The sequence below is a fragment of the Sorex araneus genome, chromosome X, assembly GCF_027595985.1.
Source record: "Sorex araneus isolate mSorAra2 chromosome X, mSorAra2.pri, whole genome shotgun sequence".
NCBI classification, from domain to species: Eukaryota; Metazoa; Chordata; class Mammalia; order Eulipotyphla; family Soricidae; genus Sorex; species Sorex araneus.
Window position 1 is genome coordinate 15,305,335 of NC_073313.1, and position 24,350 is coordinate 15,329,684.

At 42.7% G+C, this 24,350-nt stretch overlaps 1 protein-coding gene across 2 annotated transcripts; it reads right to left on the reverse strand.

Moving 5' to 3' along the window:
* Positions 1-2,830: 2,830 nt before the first annotated feature.
* Positions 2,831-17,846, reverse strand: PIGA (phosphatidylinositol glycan anchor biosynthesis class A). Of its 2 annotated transcripts, XM_055121634.1 has the most exons (7): positions 17,810-17,846; positions 15,453-15,563; positions 14,677-14,828; positions 9,786-9,918; positions 8,679-8,811; positions 8,328-8,534; positions 2,831-5,105 (listed from the first exon to the last, which is right to left on the reverse strand). In XM_055121634.1, the coding sequence occupies exons 2-7, from the start codon at positions 15,503-15,505 to the stop codon at positions 4,845-4,847; spliced, it is 939 nt and encodes a 312-aa protein (XP_054977609.1). In that variant the 5' UTR covers positions 15,506-15,563; positions 17,810-17,846; the 3' UTR covers positions 2,831-4,844. The 2 variants fall into 2 exon arrangements, with proteins under 2 accessions (XP_054977609.1, XP_004612263.1); XM_004612206.3 differs by lacking the exon at positions 15,453-15,563 and having other exon boundaries at positions 14,677-15,452; positions 17,810-17,845.
* Between the last annotated feature and the right edge of the window lie 6,504 nt (positions 17,847-24,350).

Sequence of the window (24,350 nt, forward strand, 5' to 3'; positions counted from 1 at the left end):
AATAATTAAATCTCAGAGCTGGGACGAATGGAGATGTTACTGGTGCCCACTCAAGTAAATTGATGAACGGGATGACAGTTGATACAGTGATACATTAATATAGAACATTTGTCAAGCTTCTGCTACCTGGTACCATGCCAAATTCATGGACAAACACGAATATTTGAACTCTTTCCATATCAACTATACTTTACTCTGTATCACTGTCATCCTGTTGCTCATCAATTTGCTCAAGCAGGCACCAGTAACGTCTCCATTGTGAGACTTGTTGTTACTGTTTTTGGCATATCAAATACGCCACGGGTAGCTTGCCAGGCTCTGCCATGCGGGCAGGATACTCTCGGTAGCTTGCCGGGCTCTCTGAGAGGGATGGGGGAATCGAACCTGGGTTGGCTGCGTGCAAAGCAAACACCCTACCCACTGTGCTATCGCTCCAGTCCATGACGGATATTTAGCTAAAAGCTTTGGGCCTTTAGCTGTACTCTAAGGGTTATTATTTACTCCTCTAAGTACAGAGACATATATTATATAAAAACTACTCAATCTCATTTTGATCTTTTAACTTAAAACATGGCTGTCCTTTACATGTTTTAGTACCATAAAAGATGGCCAAGAGACTAACCTTTTTATTTTTTGCTTTTTGGGTCGCACCTGGCACGCTCAGGGGTTACTCCTGGCTCTGCACTCAGGAACTACTCCTGGCGGTGCTCAGGGGACCATATGGGATGCTGGGAATTGAACCTGGTTCGGCCATGTGCAAGGCAAACGCCCTACCCGCTGTGCTATTGGCTCCAGCCCCGAGAGACTAACCTTTTTGAGGTTCAAATGGATATTATACTATTTCTGAGAGGCAGTCCTTAGTAGATTTCATCATTACATTTGAGGAGTGAATTCAAGTGATCATTTACAGATGAAATCACTTATAGCAGCAGAGGCTTCAACACACTGATCTCTACCTCCTCAACGGCAACTCCCAACTCCCTTCTAGCATTAACAGTATGAAGTAGAGGCCGGAATGATAGCATAGCAGATAGGGTGTTGCCTTGCGCACAGCTAACTAGGGTTCAATTCCCAGCATCCCATATGGTCCCCCAAGCACAGACAGGAGTTAATTCCTGAGTGCAGAGCCAGGAGTAACTCCCGGCATCACTGCGTGTGGCCCCAAAACCCAACCCAAAATCCAGAAACAAAAAATACAATCTGTGGGCTGGAGCCATAGCAACAGCAGGTAGGGTGTTTGCCTTGCATGTGGCCGACCCAGGTTCGATTCCCAGCATCCCATATGGTCCTCCGGGTACCGCCAGGAGTTATTCCTGAGTGCAAGAGCCAGGAGTAACCCCTGTGCATCTCCGGGTGTGACCCAAAAAGCACAAAAAAGAAAAAAATACAATCTACAGTTTCTCCAGACACTGCAGATGTCCCCAAGGAAACCAAACTGCTAGGCACTTCATAAACAAACAGCTATATCCACTGGAGAACCACTGAGCCATAGTCAACTAGAAACAATAAAACATAAAGGGAAAAAATTTCCCAAAGTACTGCTGAATACAAATACTTTTATGTAAAACTTGAATTCTCAGAATTTCATGTAAAACATCCAGCCACAGGATGACACAATTTAATAACAGTCTATTTGGAAGGAATACAGAGGTTAACAGGATTTTAAAAATACTTCACAGAAGTACAGATGCATGGTACCTTGACTGTGCCAAAAATGTTTTGGTCTGAGATCTACCAGAACATAGCAACTGCTTCCAATACTAGGGTGGAAGAAGCTGTGTTGTTCTAAATTAAGTCAAAATTTCATTCCTCTTAAAATAGCTAGCAAGATATAAAGCATAACTATGCAGTTCACATATACAGTGATTTAAAAAATTATTCATTTGCCTCAAGCGCTAAGGCGAGTGCAGTGAAAAACAAGGGCGTGTTTAGGTGAGGAAACAGGCAAAACTGAACTCACTATTCCATGAGTGAAACAGGTAATGTATTTAGAATGGGAACATGACAGAGTAATTCATCACCTGAAAAATACTTCCTGTTTTCCTAACAGACCAAACAACACACCAAATTGCGATGCAAAAGTGAGTAAGGAACTACAGGATGTACAACTAGCAAACAATACCAGTTTTTCCACTATCCAAAAGTAGAGTTGTGATGAAAGCAGAGTTCTTTCACAAGCTGAGTGGCAAAGAAGAAAATACCATCATTCACATGGGAAAGATTACTAGTATTCCGGGCTGGAGTGATAGCACAGCGGGTAGGGCATTTGCCTTGCACGCAGCCGACCCGGGTTCAAATCCCAGCATCCCATATGGTCCCCTGAGCACTACCAAGGGTAATTCATGAGTGCATGAGCCAGGAATGACCCCTGTGTATCGCCAGGTGTGACCCCCCAAAAAAAAGCAAAAAAAAAGATTACTAGTATTCCCAGATAAAAAAAAAATAAAGCTACCAAATAGTATCAAGTAGCTCCATCAAACCTAAAACAGCACTCACACATAGTCAGAGTAGGACTGAGAGAATAAATAACAGACAGAGCCTGTCGTTTCCAGGAAAGTAACTTGGCAAGGCCAATGTATTGCTTCCAAGGCACCCTGCCTTTGGAACGGCTGCTGCAAAACAAATGCTGACCTATGCTTTCAGTTTTCACTTTGTCATAAAAGGGGAAATTCTCTTCTAATTTCTTCAGTTAGTAGACCCAGGTGTCTACTAGACAATGTACCTCTTGTCAAAGCAAAGGAGTGTTAATACACACTTTTGAAAGTGGGGGATCTCTGCAATCTATAAAACAAGACCAACACAGGAAATTGTCAAAATGTCATTTTGGTCTTTATTTTTGAACATTAGTATGGTTTCATAAAATCAGTTTTACTTGTGCTACTTTTTAAACACTGAAAGAAATACAAGATGTTTTTCAATAAATTCCTCATCACTGCAAGTTCACTTTCAGATACACATAAGTAGCAGGGAAAACAATATGTTTCTCACATATTGACCAGTGCAACACTGACAGTTACAAACAGTATCCAGGAAGCCTGAAAATTAAGTTTTACTAGAACAAGCTAATTACTTTCATCTGTTTAAAGAAAAACAAGTCAAATAAATTTGCAAATCATTTCGTTTACATGCAAGAGCAACAATCAATTCCATGACCAATTGAAATAAGTCACAAAAAATTAATGACAATTTTGAAAAAATGCTAATAAATGAAAAGCAGTGTGCTTTTTAAAATTGGTAAACAGAGCAAATAAAACTGTTTCTCATTTAATTATGAATATTGGCACTGTTTATTTCATATTTATATGTCTGCTGCAATGGATTAAGAATCTCAAGGTTTTATGATCTGGATTGGTCCATTTTCCTTCAACAAAAAAGATTCCCTAAGGTCCAGATTTTAAAAACTATACTCTTGCATATGCCTTTTGGTATAAACAAGACACAAATATTTCTTATTATTTATCAGTGGCAACAAGTTTATAGGCATGTTAAAAAGCTTTGTAAATGTCATCAATAAAAGAAAACCCTGTACAAAACTACAATACTGCCAGAATCTATTTAGTGCACCCACCAGTGCCTCATTCATTTGCTTTCGGTCCTTTACCACAAAAACGTATTCTAAAGTGGTCAAAGAACGAATAATACACATCGTGTACACAATTTGGGGTTTAAAAACCCATGGCTCTGGGTAACAGTAATTATGGTAACAACATCCATTCTCAAAAAAATTCCTAAAAAGTTTTAAATCAATTTGCTACAAACAGAACATTCTGGAGTAAAGATTTTTGCACACTGACAATACTTATCAGATCTGAGCTAGGCCACAAGTGAAGGGAAGTGACTCCTATCATCAAAGGTAGAGGGTAGCAGCTGATTTGGAGATGGCACGCCTCGTACATTCTGCTCGGATAACACGAAGGCATGTACAGAGGACTAAATTAGGTCATAAAAGATGTGAAGGGTTTTTCTGCACAATTTTCAACAGTGTTTCGGTCCCTAGTATTGAAAAAGCAAACATCGTTTTCAAAAACACAACCCAATAGGATGGCTCTACTTACAAAAATGCTTACAACACAATCAGAGAATCAGTACTCCGAGTACCCTAGTCACTTTTTGCTCCTGGTATTAAAAGCATGAGCATTTTTGGCATGTTGGCTTTTTTCCCATTTCACGCCAACTGTGAGTAGAGAGAGTGAGCCACTTGGGTGCTGCAGAGGCCACGCACCCCTGGCCCTTAACAGCAGGAAGTACCTAGTGCCATGTTCTACATATCAGTTGGTGCCTTTTAAAACGTGCTGGTAGCTGAGCGGCCACGTGACTCAGGGAACCTGCTGACCTTATGTAACAATTACTGAGGATACTCAATAAATGTGCAAGAAGCTGACTTCAATGTCTAATAAATGTGCACGAACACGACTTAAAAATAGTCCTTACAGTTGTACTTCTCGAAAGAAAATTTGTAAACATCTGGTGAATGTCTAATCAATGGAAGAACAGTTAAAACTGGCCAAAAGATGCCCAGAAAACGTTTGGCCTTCAGCACCCAAAGCTCCCAAAATAAAATGTTAAAACATTTCTGCTAAAGGGATTTCAGTAATCTGAAAAATTTCATACCTGAGTGACTTTCCTAAATTTGTTTGTAAGTGCAATGAGTCTCTACACCCAGGAGTTGCATAAGTTCTTTTCATCCTCCCTCAAAATAAAATATTGACTGATATAGAGGTAGCATAACTGACTAAATTAACTTGAAGAAAAAACCAAATTTCCAAAGAGCAAGGTTCATTTTCAACAGTCTTACTTAGTAATTGTTACAAATGTTTTAAAACCTTAGTCAGCCAGGCTTTCTTCTACCTGGTTTTAGATATCGCATTCGCTTCCTTTTTTTTACTGCAAGGATTTTTAGTCCAGGAGGCCTTTGGCCCTGTGGCATCTATTGCTACATCGATGACAGAGTCGGGAGTCATCCATCTCAGGAAAACAAGGAAGAGAAAGTTGATGACAGCCAGCAAAGCAAAAATGCAGCCTGTTACTGGGCCACAGTGAGAGATGAGTCTTTCCAGCCTTTTGTCCATCAGTAGCACGTCTTCCCCGGCCACGCGGTCATACACCTGGAGAGAGAAAGGCTGAGAATCAGGACTCCTCGTTACCAAGAGAGGTTTAGGGGGAGAAGGTACCGATGTCTTTTCGGTTGTGTTCTGCATTGCAGTGCATCTTGTGATTGCTACGGAAGGGGGAGAGATGAAGGAAATCTGAATAAGAGTACGATAGTGGCAAACAAAATTAAGTTTCTTGCTGAGAAATGGTCGTGTGTGATTTGGTTTCTAAACTCCATTAGGGCTGAACTCTGAAAATATTAGCTACAACAAGGTTCTTTAAATAGACGCATTTCAGAAACATAATATACGCCACCCTTAGTACTTTTCACTGCATCTGAGTATTGGCTGTATACATACATGATTGTGCATATATTTATATCAGACTTGTTAACCATCTCCTTTTTTTTTGTTTTGTTTTTTGGGGGCGTGTGGGTCACACCCAGTGGCTTAAAAGTGACACCTCAGGGGACCAGGTGTGGTGCCATGAATCAAACTGTAGTTGATCCTGTGCAGGGTAAACTCCTTATCTCCCGTGCTATCAACTGGCCCACCATCTCCTTTCAAAGTCAATCAAGTTCTATTTGTAGTGCGAGAGCTACAGGCCTTGGAAAGACTTCCTCCAGCTCTTCCATCCTCAGAACAACTAGAATGCAATTTAATCAGCACTTCCTGAGACTGACAAAATTTCAATAATATTTTCAGCACAAACTCTAACTTAATTTCTTGATCGATTTTCTAAGTAGCACAGATAAACTAAAGGGGAGTTGGAAATGATCAGAATGTCCTATACTATACAATGAGAATTAGAGCAACTATAAAATGATAGTTTGTCTACATTTATTTCTGGGTCAATCAATTCATGAGCTGAAGTGGAAAAAAATCACAATTTATAACTACTAAGAGAATGACAAGCATGACTACCTATTACAGACAAGAATTAACAGTTTGGGGGCTGGAGTGATAGCAAAGCAGGTAGGGCATTTGCCTTGCACGCGGCCGACCCGGGTTCAAATCCCAGCATCCCATATGGTCCTCTGAGCACCGCCAGGGGTGATTCCTGAGTGCATGAGCCAGGAGTGACCCCTGTGCATTGCTGGGTGTGACCCAAAAAGCAAAAAAAAAAAAGAATTAACATTTTTATGAATGGGTGCTATAAACTACCAGTTATAAAATTGAAGGAAAATATGCCCAAGTTCTACTATTATTTTAAGCATAACTAAAAGAAAATTTTTGGCTAAAAAGGAGTCCTAATGAGCTTCTTAAACATACTTTGACAACTACCATCATTATTCTTTGCTGAATTTATTCCTTGCAAAACTCAGTTATTTCTCACTGATAAACACAACTTACAGGGCTATGGTTCTCAACTATGGAGCAGAGCAGAGTAGGTATAACTGAAGAAAAAATAACTATCCAAGCCCTCATCCCTGGCAACCATTCCCAAATACACCTCTAAAAGGGTGACATCAGGAATAGAATCTAGGGGTTAACCATAGGGGCAGCGGGCTAGAAAGATGGAATGACTGCATTCTGAAAAGGCCACACAGCCAAGTGATATGCATCCCAGGAGATAATCAGCGTTAGACTCCAACCGCAGAAGGAAAAGGAATGACTTTGTATGGTGGAGGCACTGCACATCTCTGACAAGGTGGGAGTATCTTAAAGATGATTCAGTCACAACTCAAATGTCTGACACTTTAGTAGAAAATGTACCATATGTGATATTTTAGAAAAGTTTGTCGCTCTTATATTTATATCCAAATAAGGATCATTTAATGCATGTTCTTATATGCAAATAGCATTGTAGCACTGCTGTAGCACTGTCGTCCCGCTGTTCATCGATTTGCTCAAGCGGGCACCAGTCACGTCTCCATTGTGAGACTTGTTGTTACTGTTTTTGGCATGACAAATACACCCTGGGTAGCTTACCAGACTCTGCCGTGCGGGCGGGATACTCTCAGTAGTTTGCCGGGCTCTCCGAGAGGGGCAGAGGAATCGAACCCGGGTCGGCCGCATGCAAGGCAAACGCCCTCCCCGCTGTGCTATCGCTCCAGTCCATATCCAAATAAGGATCATTTAACACATAGGAATTTACAATTCAAACCAAGGAAGAAAGTCTCATAGTAAAGAGCTACTCTCTTTACTAGCTCCACGTCCCTCTCGGTCTAGGGTTAGGAAGGAACACGATATAATACAAAAGCACTAGTTTAAAAGCAACATTCTTGAACCTTCTCCCACCTGAGGACAGGCACCTTCCTGAATACTGGTTCGAGGAGCGGCAGGTAGAACCATGGTAGGTAGCCACAGAGGCAGGCCAGTGGTTCTCCACTTTTCTACATGGGTGGTTGAAGACCACTGGTCTAAGTGAATATATTTCCATGCTTCCAAATGACTGCTTTTTTGGTTCACAATCTCTGTTTCCTAAGAAGCACTATTTCCATCCAGTTTGCAATATAGTGGTAAGTGGCAAGAAGCAGACAAAACAATGAGAGGAACTTAACTATGGATAAAGTTAGTTGGATAAATGAAGCCTCTAATTCAAATTATGAATTTCCCGGTCCTCGCTCACCTAAGGGAATTTATCTTTTCCTGTACCTGTTCTTCCAGAAATTTGCTATTATGTGTGTGTGTGTGTGTGTGTGTGTGTGTAAGATTCTCCCATTTCTTATGTGCTTTTAAAAAAAATTATATAATTTTTTTTAAAAAAGCTGTTTGTTTTGTGCATTTTAAATTCTAACTTCTTAGGCTCTCAACCAACCAAAAGACACAAAACCCCATTTCCTATAGAAAATCACAATACAAGTGACCCAACAGTTTTAGGAAGCAGCATAAAATAAATATGAATATTTACAAATTAAAAAGTTGCCAAAACCAAGCTAAGAAACCATGAAATACACCTTTTGCCTTCATAATTATAAACAGCCTCCAGAAAACGTCCAGAGTAGATTTTAGTAAGTTTTACCTGGAGTACCATGACTTCTAGCAAATTTTGCAACTTTGTGCCCAATTTGTGCCCAACTTTATCCCCAAGGGCTCTAGTCTAAAGAGCTGCTAGTTGTAGGTCAAATGCAATGGTTTTTGACTAGAATCATTTTAGCACCATGTACCAAAAGCAATATCTAATTTAGTTTGTAAGAGATTAAATCAACATAATAGGACAGAAGTGGTAAACCTTTCTGGCATTATATATGAAACAGTAAGTATTTGATGCCCATTTCTTAGTATGAAACATACTTTTTCGGTTCTCTCGGCCACATTCCTCCAAGTGTAGAAAGTCTTCACTATGTCATGGATGTATTGTGGATCCGGCAATGTTCCTGACCTTTGCTGGGAAATAGCTTTTTCCAATCCTTCACATAAAGATTTTACAGAAGGCTCACATAAAATAATAAGATTTTCTGGAAGTACCTCAGGAATTCCACCGACCCTCGTACTTACAACCTTAAAAAAAAGGAATATGCAATCCATGAGAATAGATAATTTGGGGGGAAGGCAAAGCAAATTTAAAAATACAGACTGTATCAGGTTATTTTTCAAAGCTTACATATAGAACCCCCAACAATGTAAGACCTCAAAGCTTTTTACCTGTAAACCACAACTGGCTGCTTCCACAATCGCCATGCAGAACGCTTCAGTAAGTGAAGTATTAAGGAAAATATGTCCTTGAACTAAGACATTCCTAACATCCTTGTGTTCTAAAGCTCCCAAGAGACGCACTCTGGTGTTTGAGAGAAGAAAGCAATAAGAATCATGCTAAAGGAAACGACAACTGATAAGCCAAGCATATTCTTTAGGTCATACTTAAATTCTTGTTAGCACTCGTGTCCTCGTCTGGAAAGAGTAACATTACCAAACTCTCACCTAAAGGAAACTGCCTCGGCAAGCTGTTAGGTTCAAACAGAAACATGAACAATGCTAACTTCTATTAAATATCACATTCCCTCTTCCCCAGGCCTCGTCTGCACGTCATGCAAACATGAATACAGTTTACTGAAGAAATACTATAGGCACCTCTCAACCGGAAAATGCTCCCTTTAAACTCACACCTCCTGTGTATGCAACTCACACTTCCTGTGTATGCAACTCACACATGATCCCACACTAGAGAAAGGTTCATATGTGTATGTGCAAGGCAATTTTCACAGACTGTCACACTTTCTTCTGTGTGTGTGGTGCGGGGGGGGGGGGCCCTCAGGGGTCCCAGGGGCCACTGCTGGTGACTTGTAGGCTTTAATCCAACTGGGCAGTGGGTTCAGTGCTAGGGCATGAGGACTTGGTGCTTCTTAGGCCCTGCGCTGCCGGAGAGCACCAGGCCCACCAGCCTGTGCTTGGGGGTCTCCGTGGCTACATCAGCGATACAAAGCGGGGGCAGGGTGACAAGTAGCAGGCCGAGGGGCCTCCCGGGCCACACCCTGCAGTGTTACTCCAGGGTGAGTCCTGATTTTGAAATCATAATATGGTATAGCTGAAAACTTGCATATATTTCCAATCAAAGTGGATTTTGGGGGGGAGGAGCCAGGGAATCCCCAGTGTACCTCCAACCACTGCTTCCACAAGTCAATGAATATTGGGATAATGGGGGGAAATTAAGTACATGGAGGAGGGCATCCCACTTAACACAGGCAGGGAACCAAAACCTATTATAGATAAGTGGCATTTTCTCACTGAAGACAACATGAAATCCATCAGTACCTGTCATGGAGCTGGTATCTTTCCCGTACTTCTTCCAAGATGATTCTCTTTGGTCCCTCTCCTCCAATTATGAAATTTAAATCTCGGTATTTCTGACAGAGTTCGGGTATTATTCCACCAAGCAAATCGGTCCCTGAAAATGTTAAGAGACATTGATACTCGAAATTAAAAAAAATTCGTATTAAGCAGCCACTTGCATTAAAAATATTAGCTATGCCTCAAGAAATGTTTCAAGCTTTCCTGGGCGGGTGGAATCATTCACCAACTGTCAGTAATACCTCAAGAGCTGCAATTCCTGGAGACAAATAAATCAGCATCCACACATCCAGCCCCAGGACTGCGCTGTTTCTTTCCAGCACATGAACTTTGATACCCCCTGTGTTCATATACTATCTGCTTCTAGAATGCCACTTGAGGCAGTTAACGTCTTAATGACAGGTTTCTAAAAGCAAGGCACCATACTGGACAGCAGATCAAGGTCTTGCCCAAGACTTTTTATGAGCAACTTCTGCTCATGGGAACTTGCTGATAGAGAAAATGAAGGGACTATGTACCCAAAGTCCAAGGTCTCTTTCAGTCAGGAAATTTGACTAATCGGATACGACTTCCTGTCACAGAAGGAGTTGCGCAATACAGTCAGTACTACCCGAACTCTGAGAGTGGAATATGCACAGAGGGGTTGTCAGTGAACACTATGTGCACTGAATTTAAAATACCCCTTCCAGGGCTAGAGAGATAATACGACAGGTAGGGTGTTTGCCTTGCACACAGCAGACTCAGGTTAAATCCCCGGCATCCCATAGGGTCCCCCCGAGCTCACCTGGAGTAATTCCTGAGCACAGAGACAGGAGTAACCCCTGAGCATTGCTGGGTGTAACCAAAAACCTACAAAAAAACTTCCAAAGCTTCCACAGTCCACTCTCCTGATTTTCAACTGCCAGATTATTAGAGGCCACAGAACTGAGAGCTGCATCTTGGTTATATATATTTTTAATGAAAAATCTTAAGAGCTTACAAGCAAATATGACCCTAGGTAATTCAAAAGGAGTAAATCACACCTTACTAGTTCGAAAAAGTTAGTGGCTATCCAAAGTGTTGACACTATTTGGAAATTTGCTGCATTGATAATTAAAAAATCATACACATTCCAAAGTAAATACAAAATAATCCACCTAGAGCCAAGTTTATCAATTTGAAAAATGTGTACACATGTACACAAGCATTGCACTGCTTATATTACTCTTCCAATTGCAGACAGATCAAGTTAAAAGGATGGTGAAAGAAACGGGAGGGTTATTTCATTTGATAATTTAAAACAGGATTTAAGCAAATTCCGCTAGTATTTGAAAAAGATAATTATATTAGTAAACAAACTGACGTGCAGCTTTTCTAAATTATAATGGTTTTTCATTAAGATCTTAGCTACCTTTAGTTCTATGTCTATTACCAAGCCATTAAGAGAATTTCTATGTAAACCAGAAGGCAGTTTGATGACTTTTAACATTGTTTTCTGTAATTCCTTAATTTACCCTTTCCTCTCTCTCTTCTAATACAAAGTTTAACAACCCATTCTACACATGAAATAATACACAAAGAGCCATAATTGCTGGTAATAGTTAACAGTTACTGAGTGCTTATGGAGTCACTGGATTTTAAGAACACTGTCACCTAACCCTGACAACAACCTTGTAAGAAATGGAACTGATTATACTAACAATCTATGATATAGTATTATTCTAATAAAGGGCTTTTCCCTTACTATGCATATCATTACTCCAGTGCCTCTACAAAGAGATAAACATAAAGGAACATACAGAAAGCTTCTAACAGCTACATACCCACAAAATGGACAGGTCAATTTCTGATTCAGTGTTTAGTCTCAATATTTTAAAGCCTCTTTTTAAGCTCTACCTAGGTAATAGTGGCTGGACAGGAGAACTGAACTCAGCTGAAGCTGAACTCGTGTTTATCATCTGTTACTTACTGTGCAACCTGGGCAAAGTCATTACCCTCTATTTGTTAGCTATATGCAGGTAACATCTACTCCAGAGTTGCTCCGAGGGTCAAGTGGGGTACAGTGCCATGCATAGGATTTATCAACTACAGAATAGAAATCTAAGTTGTCATTCCCACCATAGGAGGAAATGAGCATGGCCGCCCCCACGCAGGACAGGGTACGGGAGACCACAAAGAGTAAAACAGGCTGAAGAAGTCAGCCAGCAAGCCAGGCAATTAAGAATGTTGATTTCAGGGGCTGGAGCGATAGCACAGCGGGTAGGGCGTTTGCCTTGCACGCGGCCGACCCGGGTTCGATTCCCAGCATCCCATATGGTCCCCTGAGCACCGCCAGGGAGTGATTCCTGAGTGCAGAGCCAGGAGTAACCCCTGTGCACCGCCAGGTGTGACCCAAAAAGCAAAAAAAAACAAAACAAAACAAGAATGTTGATTTCACCTCTCTCGTATGGAACATATATGGAATATATTGTTCCACTGGGCCTTTGAAACCTGTCCAAATGCAATTTCCTATGGACATTTGCAAATATCTAATGGGCCACTGATACAGTTATTCCCTTGACCTAATTTCTTTTCAGAATGTTATGCTTTGCACTGGGCTTGGCTGATGGCCTATGGAGAACCGGGGATAAATATTTACAATTTTTTTTAAAAAATTTGGCCACACCTGGTGGTGCTCAGGGAACCCGATGAGGTGGTGGGAATGAACCCAGGTCGGCTGTGAACAAGGCATGCGCCCTCCCACTATCTCTCCAGCCCCAAATATCTATTAAATGATTGAACTGAGAACAGAAAAAGTAGTCATTTCACTCTGGTTACCTTAGTTAGTTGAAGCAGCAGAATGAAAGGTTCAGATTCAATCCTGGTACAAGAAGTTGTTTTTTTTTTTTAATTGAATCACCATGAGATACAGTTACCAAGTTGTTCACAATTGGATTATTTTTAGTCTACTTGGAAGCTGCCCATACATCTCAACTGCTTTGCTGTGCTCTCTCATAAAGACTTATGATTTGATTAAACAAATTAGGCCCATCTTTTAAGTTATGACCAAAACATTGCCAGGCTCCACAGAGGGAATCAGCATGCAGAATGGTCATCCCTATTCTAGATTGAGGAGTGAGAGCAGATCACCACCTCCAGCCAGGAAATGCAGTTAGTCTTGTACCTCCCAGACTGCACGTAGGCAGTTTTCTCAGCAATCTCCACTTCAGTGGTCTGCTCCCTCAACCAAGACTCCATTCCGCACATGTGCCGACTGACTACAAAGCCCCGCCTGGCCTCTAAACGCTGGCACACTTCCGATCCCCCCACGGAGGGGCGTGCTTACCACTTTCAACTCTGACTGTCCACAAATCTGCTTGATGTCAGTTATGCTTGTTGCTCTATTGGAAAATTGAATTAAGGAGCACATCAGCTGATAACACGGTTCTCTAAAACTAAGCTATATGGCTGGAAAACTTTAATAAGGGAAGCTCATAGAAAAACCACTCTTGTCCAATCAGGGGATATTCTAAACCAGCAGGTGGAATTAGAAAGCAAAATTTCAGAGGCATGATACTTCATATGCTTTTAGGTTACCAACTCCCCGACCCCACCCCATAACTTAAAAGAAACCCAAACTGGCAACAGTGAGCTACAGTTATTGAAAAAAAATGATGCAATGCCAATCGGTGAGCCAGAGATCCATGCCCGCAGGGCAGCCTCAAACTATGCCAACAGAGCACAGGTGACCAACAGCCTGTGCCAACATCGATAACTAAGGAGAGGTACAAATGACCTTTTCAAAGACCCCCACATCTAGTGATATTCTTTATTACTGAAAAGGTTTTCAACTATCATCCAGATAACTGTTTCACAGTTTTAGCAAACCAGGCTGCACAAAATCTACCTCAGTGTCCAGGAAGTACTGCAGAGGCATTAAAAAACTCTGGTAACCCAAACATGAAAGTTTGTAACTATCTCACAGTGATTCAATAAAATTTTTAAAAAAACCTCTGGTAATAGTGGACACAGAATATATCCCTGGACCTTCATAAAATTCCCACAGTAAATTAGATCATACATTTCAAACAACTGGGATTTAGACATATTAAGCAGTTTTTCCTGGACACACAATGAGGAACAGAAGCAGATCGGACACTGAGCTGTCCACTCCGTTCCATCACTTACCTGCCAATATGCTAAATATCTTATGTATGACTCAATCAGCAAGCTAGAAAACAGTTAACATGTGGACAAGTTCACTAATTCTAAATCTACATTGTAGGAGTGAAAAAAATTTACAATGCCCATTAGGGTTAGCCCTGGGTAGTGCAGTTCCAGGGGATTTTAGTGTTTTTCTTAGTTTTAAAAACATGTGCAATGGAAAGACATTTCTTCTAGAATCTGAAGGAAAGGACTATCAGATGGACGGCTGTACCCTGCACTTCTCACCACAAGTACATGGCTGTTTTAGCTTTTAAAAAGATCTGATCTACTAAAGAGCATCGGGTTGTTTTTTTGGGTTTTTTGCTTTTTGGGTCACACACGGCAGGGTTAGTCCTGGTGGTGCTTGGGGGGGGGGGAGTTATGGGAGCTGGGAACTAAACCCGGATCGGCTACGTGCAAGGCAAACGCCCTCCCCACTGTACTATCGCTCCAGCCTCACAACGGGTTGTTTTTAGGTAACTACAAACACATCAAAGGTTGGGGAGAAAGCCAGCATTTATCACCATTCCAGTCATTTCTTTTTGCATTTATGAAATAGTATTAGTCCTGTCTTCACTCTATTTCACCCACAAGTTACGAAACCACAAAACCAAAGGAAGACTCAAACAATCATCATATACAAATATTCATAAATCTGTGCAGTGTAACTGTAGCTCTATCGTTTCATTACCTTTTCTGTAAACAAGTCTGCTGACAACAACAATAGTTACATGATGATGCCTTTTCAATGGGTCTGGAGTGAAGTCAGTAGGGTCTACAGCGTTAGGAATGACGGACACTATTTCAGGATTCAGAGTTGCTCTGAGCACAGTGTTTTCCTTACTAGTGTAAGAGACACAAATGATGTGGTTTGTGTCGCAAAGAGACACAGTTAGAAGCTTGTTTGTAAGCACCGAGCTGACGTCAGCAAATCCAAAGAGGGAATGGTCTGTGAAAACGGTCTGGAGCCCCATTGTCTTGGCGTGGAAGAGGGCGTCATGGGCCATGGCAGAGAAAGAACTATGTGAATGGATTATTGTGATTCTCTCCCGAACAAATATGTACCTGAGCAGTGGCAGACTGTGAAAGAGGGTTGTGGCTGTCGACTGGTTGTACATGACTTTCAGAGGCAAGTAATAGACTTTGAGGCCATTCGTGAGGTAACGAACACCTTTGCGATTTCCATAAGCATGGGTGACAATTATGACCTTGTGCCCTCTTTCTATCAGGCATTGAGACAGCTGGTAAATGTGACTTTCCACGCCTCCCATATTGGGATAGAAAAAGTCGGACACCATGCATATGTTATGGCTACGGTTACAGGTTCTACTTGCGGAAACACTTTCAGGGCTAACACAGGAGAGTGAATCTGAGGGAGGCTGGCCGTGCCCACTGCCTTCTCTACAGGCCATGCTGAGATGATTCAGGCATTAGTCCTTAAAGCAACCCAGTTATGTTGTCTATTACCTGCAAGAGAGAGTAAAAGAGCATCTCAGCTCAAGGACAAAAATCCATTCCATATTTCAAATCCAGACATAAACAGTTTTAATAGGAGACATGAATTTGTTGGCTTTCCACCTAGAAATCAAACAAAACATATAATGTACTCACTTGACAATGCTTGCTTAGCTCTGCTATAACAAAACCAGATTCTGCAAAGTCTTATCTTAATTTCATTTGAAAAAACAGTGCTACCCCTCATTTTTAAAAACGTTTGGGATACCAGATTGCAGGAATTTACTAACAAGCTAATTTATTCTATCAAACACATGGCTCTTCACAGAAAAGTCATGCTGACCCCACTCGAGGGCTTAATCACTGATTTGATTAGTCTTATAATTCTGCTACTCTGACACGGAGCTCGAGAATGACTCAGTATGCTGTGGACAGTTCCTGCAACTGTACTTTTTTTTTTTAAAAAAAAGGCAATCGTCAAACTGCTCCCCCATTATCTTCACCTTTTCTGTTATGTCTCAAGTAGAAGATGAGTAGCGTATGTGGACATTATCTATATCTAAAGCAGGAAACCTTGGCCCTAGGGATCCTTACGACCTAGACCATGTCAGGGTGAAACACCCATCCAATATTCAGCAGTAGGGCAGACTTTTCTAGCTAAAGAGAGTCTCGCGTGGAAAGCTAGAGAAAATCTTGCCTAGCTTCACATATGGGAATCCCTTGCTTCCAGGGACGCAAACATACAACAGAAAATCGCCTAAAATTCTAAGTTCCTGATTGCAACTACCCACTAGGAAAAGGGAAGTGAAGGGCTTTGGCAAAGCGTTAACCATCTAGTCTCCCCAACAAACTCCTCTCTGTTTTCCTTCTAGTCTTAGACAGTTAGTGTCTGCTGATCGGAATGTATTATCATTGGATATTATCAAATATTGAGACGCTCAGGATGGCGCTTTGAAAGGCGGTTTCACCCACACTTTCTCACTATGGTCTGTCATCGAAACCCGAATCGGGTTTCAAACGATGAACCGTAACAAGACGGTAAGCAAAGAGCCACATGAAGTCTCCAAGTTCTGTCAATGAGTGGCAAAGTTCTGGAAACAATCTGCCGGTTTTCAGCAGGAAACCATGCTAACATCTCAGTGGGAAAAAAAAATCTGCCTGTTTTCAGCAGGAAATCACGCTAACATCTTAGTGGCGTGAACACTCCCTAATTCTTTTTGAAAATTTTGTTCTACTCAATTATTTATTCAGACAAGAAATAAAAGACTAGGGGCTGGAGCGATAGCACAGCGGGTAGGGCATTTGCCTTGAACGCGGCCGACCCAGGTTCGATTCCCAGCATCCCATCTGGTCCCTTGAGCACTGCCAGGAGTAATTCCTGAGTGCAGAGCCAGGAGTGACCCCTGGGCATTGCCGGGTGTGACCCAAAAAGCAATAAAAAAAATAGAAATAAAAGAGTAGTTTCTGGTGCCCTCTCCCCCTATGTTGATTTGGTCTCATTATTTTGTCTCTCCCGTCCATAAGGTACAGCCGGGAGTTAATCGGGGACTAGAGAGGAATGCTTAGAGCCTCCCCCGTAAAGGAATATTTGAATGTCTCCATTTTTTGGTGGCGTCCAATGGAAGCACATCCGAGGATGCTCAGGGCTGACGCCCGCTCCCGTGCTCTGAGTTCACTTCTGGAAGTTCTCAGGGGACTGTGCACACTCCCCGACTCCTGAATGTTCAGGAGGCGGAGAGGCCGGGGAGCCGGGCCAACAACAGCGCTCTCCACTCTCCTCCGGCGACGCCGGGCGACTTGTGCAACTGGCCCCAAGTCCCCACCCATCCGCCGAAGTGGCAAACGTGAAATGGCCTTAAAATTCTCGGCCGTTGCGACTGAGCGCCTTGGGCAGCCAGCAGTGGCCGAGGCTGCCGGGGCGCCGCGGGGGGGACCCGAGAGGGGGTCGGGGAGCGAGGCAGGGGGCCGTGCCCGACCCCGCGGCGCCCCGGCTCGGCTCGCGGCGGCGCGGTCGCTGGGATGCTCCCGGGGCCGAGGAAACCAGCGCCCCAGCGCATCGGCGAGCCATCGGCCGGCGCCGGACTGGGGGGTCTCACCGCACCCGAAGGGGACCGAGCGACGGCTCGGAGGCGACGGGGTCCCGGAGCGTTTCAGCCGCCAGCCCCCGCGCCCCAGGAGCCGGCTCCGGCGCGGCCGCGCGAGTGGACCCGGTCCCGTTCCACTCCGGAATCCCTCGAGCCCGACTTCTGAGTCTCAGGTCGGGGTGACTCCGTCCCCGGCACCGCTGCCCCGGTTCCCCGGAGACAGCCCGGTCCCATGCAGAAACGGCCGGGAGGCACGGAGCGGAGGAGGACGGAGGAGGCACTTACCGGCGAGACCCATGGCCGCCAGTGTCCGGACCTCCCGCGGCAGCACCCGGAGCCCCACCCCACCATCCCGAACCACCAATCCGCAGCGTCCGCGCCCGAAGGCCGCGCCCCCGAGACAGCCAATCACAGAGCGGCTCGGGGTCACGTGCGGGAGTGACACCCGGGCCCCACCCCTTGGCGCGGAGGGGAGCGTCACGGTGCGTGTGCACGTGTCTCCATGGCGATGTTCCGGAAGGCTTGTTCTCTCCGCGTTGGAAGCACTCAGCCCCCGTTTAATGTTTTAGATCCCTAACGTCACCTACTTCTTTAAAAATAACCCCTGCTCCCTTGTACCGAGTAGTTCGGCGCGCCTCCTCCGCATAGTAAAGCCGGAACTCCCAGCGTGCGTCGCGGCGGCCCTTTAGGATTCTGGGAGTTGTAGTCTGGCGGCCTTTCAAAGGCGAGTCCTAACTTCCAACTCCCAGGCTGCACCGCACTTCTAAAGAGAAGACCGGCGACTGCTGGCGGGGGGAGGCGGAGCGGGGGAAGGGGAGGTCCACAGCATTGGTTGCCTAGTTACAGCGTCTCTCTCTGGGGACGCGCGTTCTCGCCAGGTTCTGATTGGAGACTCGTTCTCCGATGGAAAGCTACAGAAAGCTGGGATCAGCGTAGCGTTTTATTTGTGATTTTCCGTGCCACAGAGGAAAATCGTGTTGGTTTTTATTACTCTAGTAGGGTTGCTTGATCTAGCAAATAATAATTCTAACTAAAAGTAAAATATTAGTAGATTTAATTAGTTTAATTTCGCCGCGGAGGCACTGACGGCCGTGAGCAGGACTTTCTCCTAGCTCTGCCCTCGGGGATCACTCCCGCTGCGCTCTGGGGACCAGATGGAATGATGGAGATCGAACCCCCATCAGCCGGGTGCAAGGCAAGCGTACTACCGCTTCGGGCCCTCAGATATTTTTTTAAATACCGCGTCTCAAATATTGGGTACTTTTTAAAAATTTTTGTTTGAAATTCAAACGTGATTGGATATCTTGTATTTAACAACGTGGCATCTTTTATCTGACAACCCTCCACGGGGATGGGAAAAAATCTGAAGTCTGAAATCAAACATCAGCTCCCTATAGAGCTGGTTCAACTGGCTTGATGGTGCTTAGCCAAAGATTAATGAGTCAGTTAGAGTGATTTAAGTAATGTAGCGCTCAAGATAGATACTTGGAGTTCCCCAGCCCTGCCATGCGATCACTCTCAGAACAAATGCCTTTTTGAGTAACAACATAACTGACATTATCAACAGCTCTTGTAAGCCTCTAGAAAATCCGGAATATTTCCATTTCTTTTTGTTGCCCTCCCTTTGCAAGCCTCCAGGGAGAATCAAGTTCTCCCTCCGTATGATGGTGTAGCGTTTAGTAGGTGATACTCAAGGCTCGTTTACCTGGCTGCCACTCTTCTTTCTCCTTCCTTCCTTCCTTCCTTCCTTCCTTCCTTCCTTCCTTCCTTCCTTCCTTCCTTCCTTCCTTCCTTCCTTCCTTCCTTCCTTTCATACTTGTTCCTTCCTTCCTTCTTTCCTTCCTTTCATCCTTCTTTCTTCCTTTCTCTTTCTTCCTTCCTTTTCTTCCTCCCTTCCTTCTTCCCTCCCTCTTTCCCTCCCTCCCTTATTTCTTGCTTTCTCCGTTTTCTTTCTTTCTTTCTTTCTTTCTTTCTTTCTTTCTTTCTTTCTTTCTTTCTTTCTTTCTTTCTTTCTTTCTTTCTTCTTTCTTTCTTTTTCTTTCTTTCTCTTCCTTTCTTCCTTTCTTTCTTTTTCTTTCTTTCTTTCTTTCTTTCTTTCTTTCTTTCTTTCTTTCTTTCTTTCTTTCTTTCTTTCTTTCTTTCTTCTTTCTTTTTCTTTCTTTCTCTTCCTTTCTTCCTTTCTTTCTTTTTCTCTTTCTTTTTCTTTCTTTCTTTCTTTCTCTTTCTTTCTTTCTTTCTTTCTTTCTTTCTTTCTTTCTTTCTTTCTTTCTTTCTTTCTTTCTTTCTTTCTTTCTTTCTTTCTTTCTTTCTCCCTCGTGTCTCTTGTGTTCTCAAATAAACTTCTTTTTGAAATCTGGAAATGATACTTGTTTCTTAAATAGACATCTGCCCTCTCTTCCAGATAGTAAGTTGGGCCAGGGTCTACTCCTGGCAATATGACTCCTGGTAATAGAGTAGATATTTGAATGTTTTATTTATATTAATGAATTACTTTATCCAATGCCAGCAAGTCCCTTACATATAACATATCCAATAAAATGTATTGAATATGTTTTTGGAGTGTCTTATGAAAATTGCTATTTAATGATACAAAGAGCAATTTGGTTGTAGGATTTGAGGTTATATTAATGAGTTGACATTAATGAGTAAAGTTCAAATAAAATTACACCTCTGCCCTGTATTAGTATTAAAGCCACAGGGACTAAAGATTATGATGACTCAAGGAAATTTATTAAAGCTTAGTTATTTGCATTTAGTTTCAAAAATAATGATAACACTACCAGATGATGCCTTGGGATCTTTTTCATTTTGCAACAGACTTTAAGACCAAGTCCATAATTAGAAATCCCGGCACAGCAATAGCACAGTGGTAGGGCATTTGCCTTGCTCACGGCTGACCCAGGTTCGATTCCTCCATCCCTCTCGGAGAGTCAGGCAAGTTACCCAGAGTATCCCGCCCGCACGGCAGAGCCTAGCAACCTCCCAGTGGCGTATTCGATATCAAAAAAACAGTAACAACAAGTCTCACCGTGGAGACATTACTGGTGCCCACTCGAGCAAATGAATGAACAACGGGAAGACAGTGCTACAGTGGATTATTCCTGATTTATTGAGCACCTAGTTTATCATAGTTCTAATCACAAATAAACGTTTAAAATTCTACCACAAATCTTCTAAGATCCTCATGCAAATTGACCTTCAAAAGAGCTGTGTTCTTTTATAAAAAGAGAACAAACATTTCCTATCTTTATCATCAAATATTTACTGTGTTCTACTCTATAAAAGCCTTTGTGCATAATACAGGTATATTAAACATAGTTCTGTGTTTTAAAAGCTTTTTGTCTTCCCTAACTTTTATTTACCATTTCCAGTAGTAAAAAACAGTCCACTTTCCTTAAAAGGTTCACTGTGTCTTAATACTGTAGAATAAGCTGATCTTTGTAACTGAATAGTAATGAGTACATGCTATTTTCTGAGTCTCTGAGAGGATGGTTTGAGGCATCCACCATATAAAATCTGGGAATATTGAACATTTATCACCCAAGATTTTCTGACCTAGGCTTTGATGTAGGATGACATTGCTTTGTCCTTTCCCCCCTTGCCACAAGGAGCTTAGGTTCATCCCAGTCACACCCACTAAGGTGCTCCTGAGTCACTGCCATCCCTTTGTTTAGCTGTAACTACATCCCTATGCTCTCTTCCCCAAAACAGGTAATCAGCTTTTCCCCCTAATCTGACTCTGTTAATTTGTATGGTCAGACCATTCTAGGACACTGAACTTATATTACAAGTTGATATTGCCTTTCTCCTATCCTTATGCCTTTTGAATAATTTACTTTAAAACAATGTCCTTTTTGTATATACACAAGAAGACAATATTATACTTTTGTAACTTGGGATTTAATTGGCCTCGAATATTATTCCCTCCCGGGCATCTGCTTTCTCCACTTAAGCCTCAGTTGCCCTTAGTTCCTAGCACCCCAAAGATAAGGTCCTGACGAGGGACGGGACGGATCCAGGGCAAGCAGTGAGTTATATGCTACCCTGGCATTGAGATGGGCCTGGCCAAAGTGCCTAATTCTTAACTATAAATTAAGAGCTTGATCATGGACAAATGATGTCATGATCCAAAAGTAACAACGAGACTAGGACCCTGCTAGGGATAGGAAAGACTAATCTGGCCTGAGCGCTGTAGTCTGAGATCAAGATGGTCCCAGGAGAGCAATTCTATAAGCTTAATGCATTTCTTATGGTGTTCATACAAAATGATTAATATTATGAATGCTTATATGTTTGCTGGACGAGGAAAGGAGAAACACATTCACAGGACCCCTTGGGTGGATCCTCCTGCTGAAAGAGAATCTGTCCTAGGAGAAGCATCCCCTGAGGGAAAGGAACCTTATCCCTATTGACTGTGACCACACCTATGTGTAAGCCCCAAACCCTTCTTGCTGGGGGATTTAACTAGGCTGTAAGAGTGGGTTGGGGGCGAGATTCGGAGAGAGATCCAGAGCCGGGAGAGAAGCAGAGAGAGAGAATGAAATAAGCTGATCGAGCAACCAGTTTAGCCTTCTTCCTTCCATCACCTGCCCTTGACCAACAGCCACACACAGCGGTTCCAGAGCACCAAATGTGGGCGGTGAGACAGAGCCACTCAGAGAGCCCGCGAGTGCACACGCCCGTTGGCATGCTTTAGTTTTTTACAGGCTTTAATCTTTAAAAGGCAAAAAAATCATAATTGTATACACAATTCACAGTCTCATATGTGTATAAAAATCCATTTATAGTTAGTAAAACCTTAAGCGTAGGTATCCATTTACGGCTATTTTCTAGAAGTTAAAAGAAAGTTATAGCAAGATTAAGCCTTATGCCCAAATGTATGCCTTTAGAGAATTTTGTTCGAAACCACCAAATTAAGCTAGAGGCCATGTATGCTGCTTATACTTATTAAAATATAAGGGCTATCATCAAGATGAGTTACATTATTTTAAAATAATATAAGATCTTAAATAATATATAAACATAATATATAAATAAATATAAAATAATATAAGGTTATAAAATAAGATAACTTTGGAGTGGGAAGATAAGACTTGTACTGAGAGGGCTGGAGCAATAGCACAGCGTGTAGGGAGTTTGCCTTGCATGTGGCCAACTAGGGTTCGATTCCCAGCATCCCATATGGTTCCCCAAGCACCGCCAGGAGTAATTCCTGAGTGCACAAGCCAGGAGTAACTCCTGTGCATCGCTGGGTATGACCCAAAAAGAAAAAAAAAGACTTGTACTGAGAACTTGCTATTTATGTGCAAGGCACAAGGCATATATAAATACCTATGCTAAAAGGTAGGAATTTATAGTGCCGATGCTAAAAGGTAGGAGAAATTTAACTAAGAGTATATAAGGAAAATACTGCCAGTTGAGAAGCAAAGAGCATTTCTGACTGCTAGCATTTAGCTAGTTGAACTAGAGAATGTTCATGCAAGCTAAGTCATTCCAAGGTCAACTCAAGCAAAGTACAGAGATTGCTGCTGACTATCTAACGACACTGTTGTGTAATTATACAGAGAAAGGGGATACTTCTAATAAGAGATGGAATTTGATACAGAGATGGGAGCAAACTGATAGGGAACCTCATTAAGGAAAATAGATTCAGGCCACTTTCTGCCAATATAACATTTACAATTGACATTTCATGACTCCTTATTCCTTTATCTATTAAGAATAGAAAAATAACAGCTGCATAGTATTCCATTATGTATATACACAAAAGTTTCTTTAACCAGTCATCTGTTCTTGGGCACTCGGTTTTCTCCCCATATTCTAGCTATTGTAAAAAAAAAATAATCATTAACAAATCATGTTAGTATGAAAAATAAGAATATTATTTTTATTTGTCCCCATGCCTAGCTGTCTTTACCAGGGCCCTTCGGAGCGGGGTGGGTTGAGTTTCACTTCCCATCCCGCAGAGCCCTGGCAGACGAAGACCTCCAGAACCCAGCCACAGCCATGCTCAAGGGCCCTCTACCACATGTTCAGATGAGCCTCACGCATGAAGGAACCAGCAGAGGAACCCAGGTGTGTGGGTCCCGGGGCTGAGATCTCCAACCTGCTCAGATAGAGACTGGGCCTCCTCCACCCAGACCCCCCATTTTCAAGTATTTTGGCAGCCACACCCACAACTGCCCCCCCCCGCCCACATACACACACACCGTGTAATCCCATCAACGGCCAAGATCCAGAGACTATAAAACAAAGCTCCCGGAAGATCTCTTATAGCCTAGTTCTCCCTCTCAGAGACCTGGCAAAGTACCGAGAGCCTCCTGCCTGCACGGCAGAGCATGGCAAGCTCTCCATGGTGTATTCGATATGCCAAATACAGTAACAACAATGGGTCTCATTCCCCTTACCCTTAAAGAGCCTCCAGTACGGGACTGCTGGGAAGAACAAGTAAAGAGAGACTGCTAAATTTTGGCTATTGTGAACAGTGCTGCAATGAACATATAGGTACAGATGTCATTTCTACTGTGCTTTTTTGCGTCCTCGGGATATAATCCCAGGAGTGGTATTGCAGGGTCATATGGAAGCTCAATTTCTAGTTTTTGAAGGACAGTCCATATTGTTTTCCAGAAAGGCTGGACCAGTCGGCATTCCCCCACGTGCCCTAGAACAAATGACTGGTTAAAGGAACTTTGGTACATCTACACAATGGAATGCTACGCAGCTGTTAGGAGTGATGAAGTCATGAAATTTGCTTATAAATGGATAGACATGGAGAGTATCATGCTAAGTGAAATGAGTCACAGAGAGAGAGGGACAGACGTAGAAG

Coding starts and splice junctions, on each gene's coding strand:
- PIGA (XM_004612206.3), bottom strand. CDS start 15,397: ATGGCCTGTAGAGAAGGCAGTGGGCACGGCCAGCCTCCCTCAGATTCA. Junction 8,812..9,785: donor AGATACCAGCTCCATGACAG/GTACTGATGGAT, acceptor CTCAAACACCAG/AGTGCGTCTCTTGGGAGCTT. Junction 5,106..8,327: donor TGGCCGAGAGAACCGAAAAA/GTATGTTTCATA, acceptor TTCTCTCTCCAG/GTGTATGACCGCGTGGCCGG.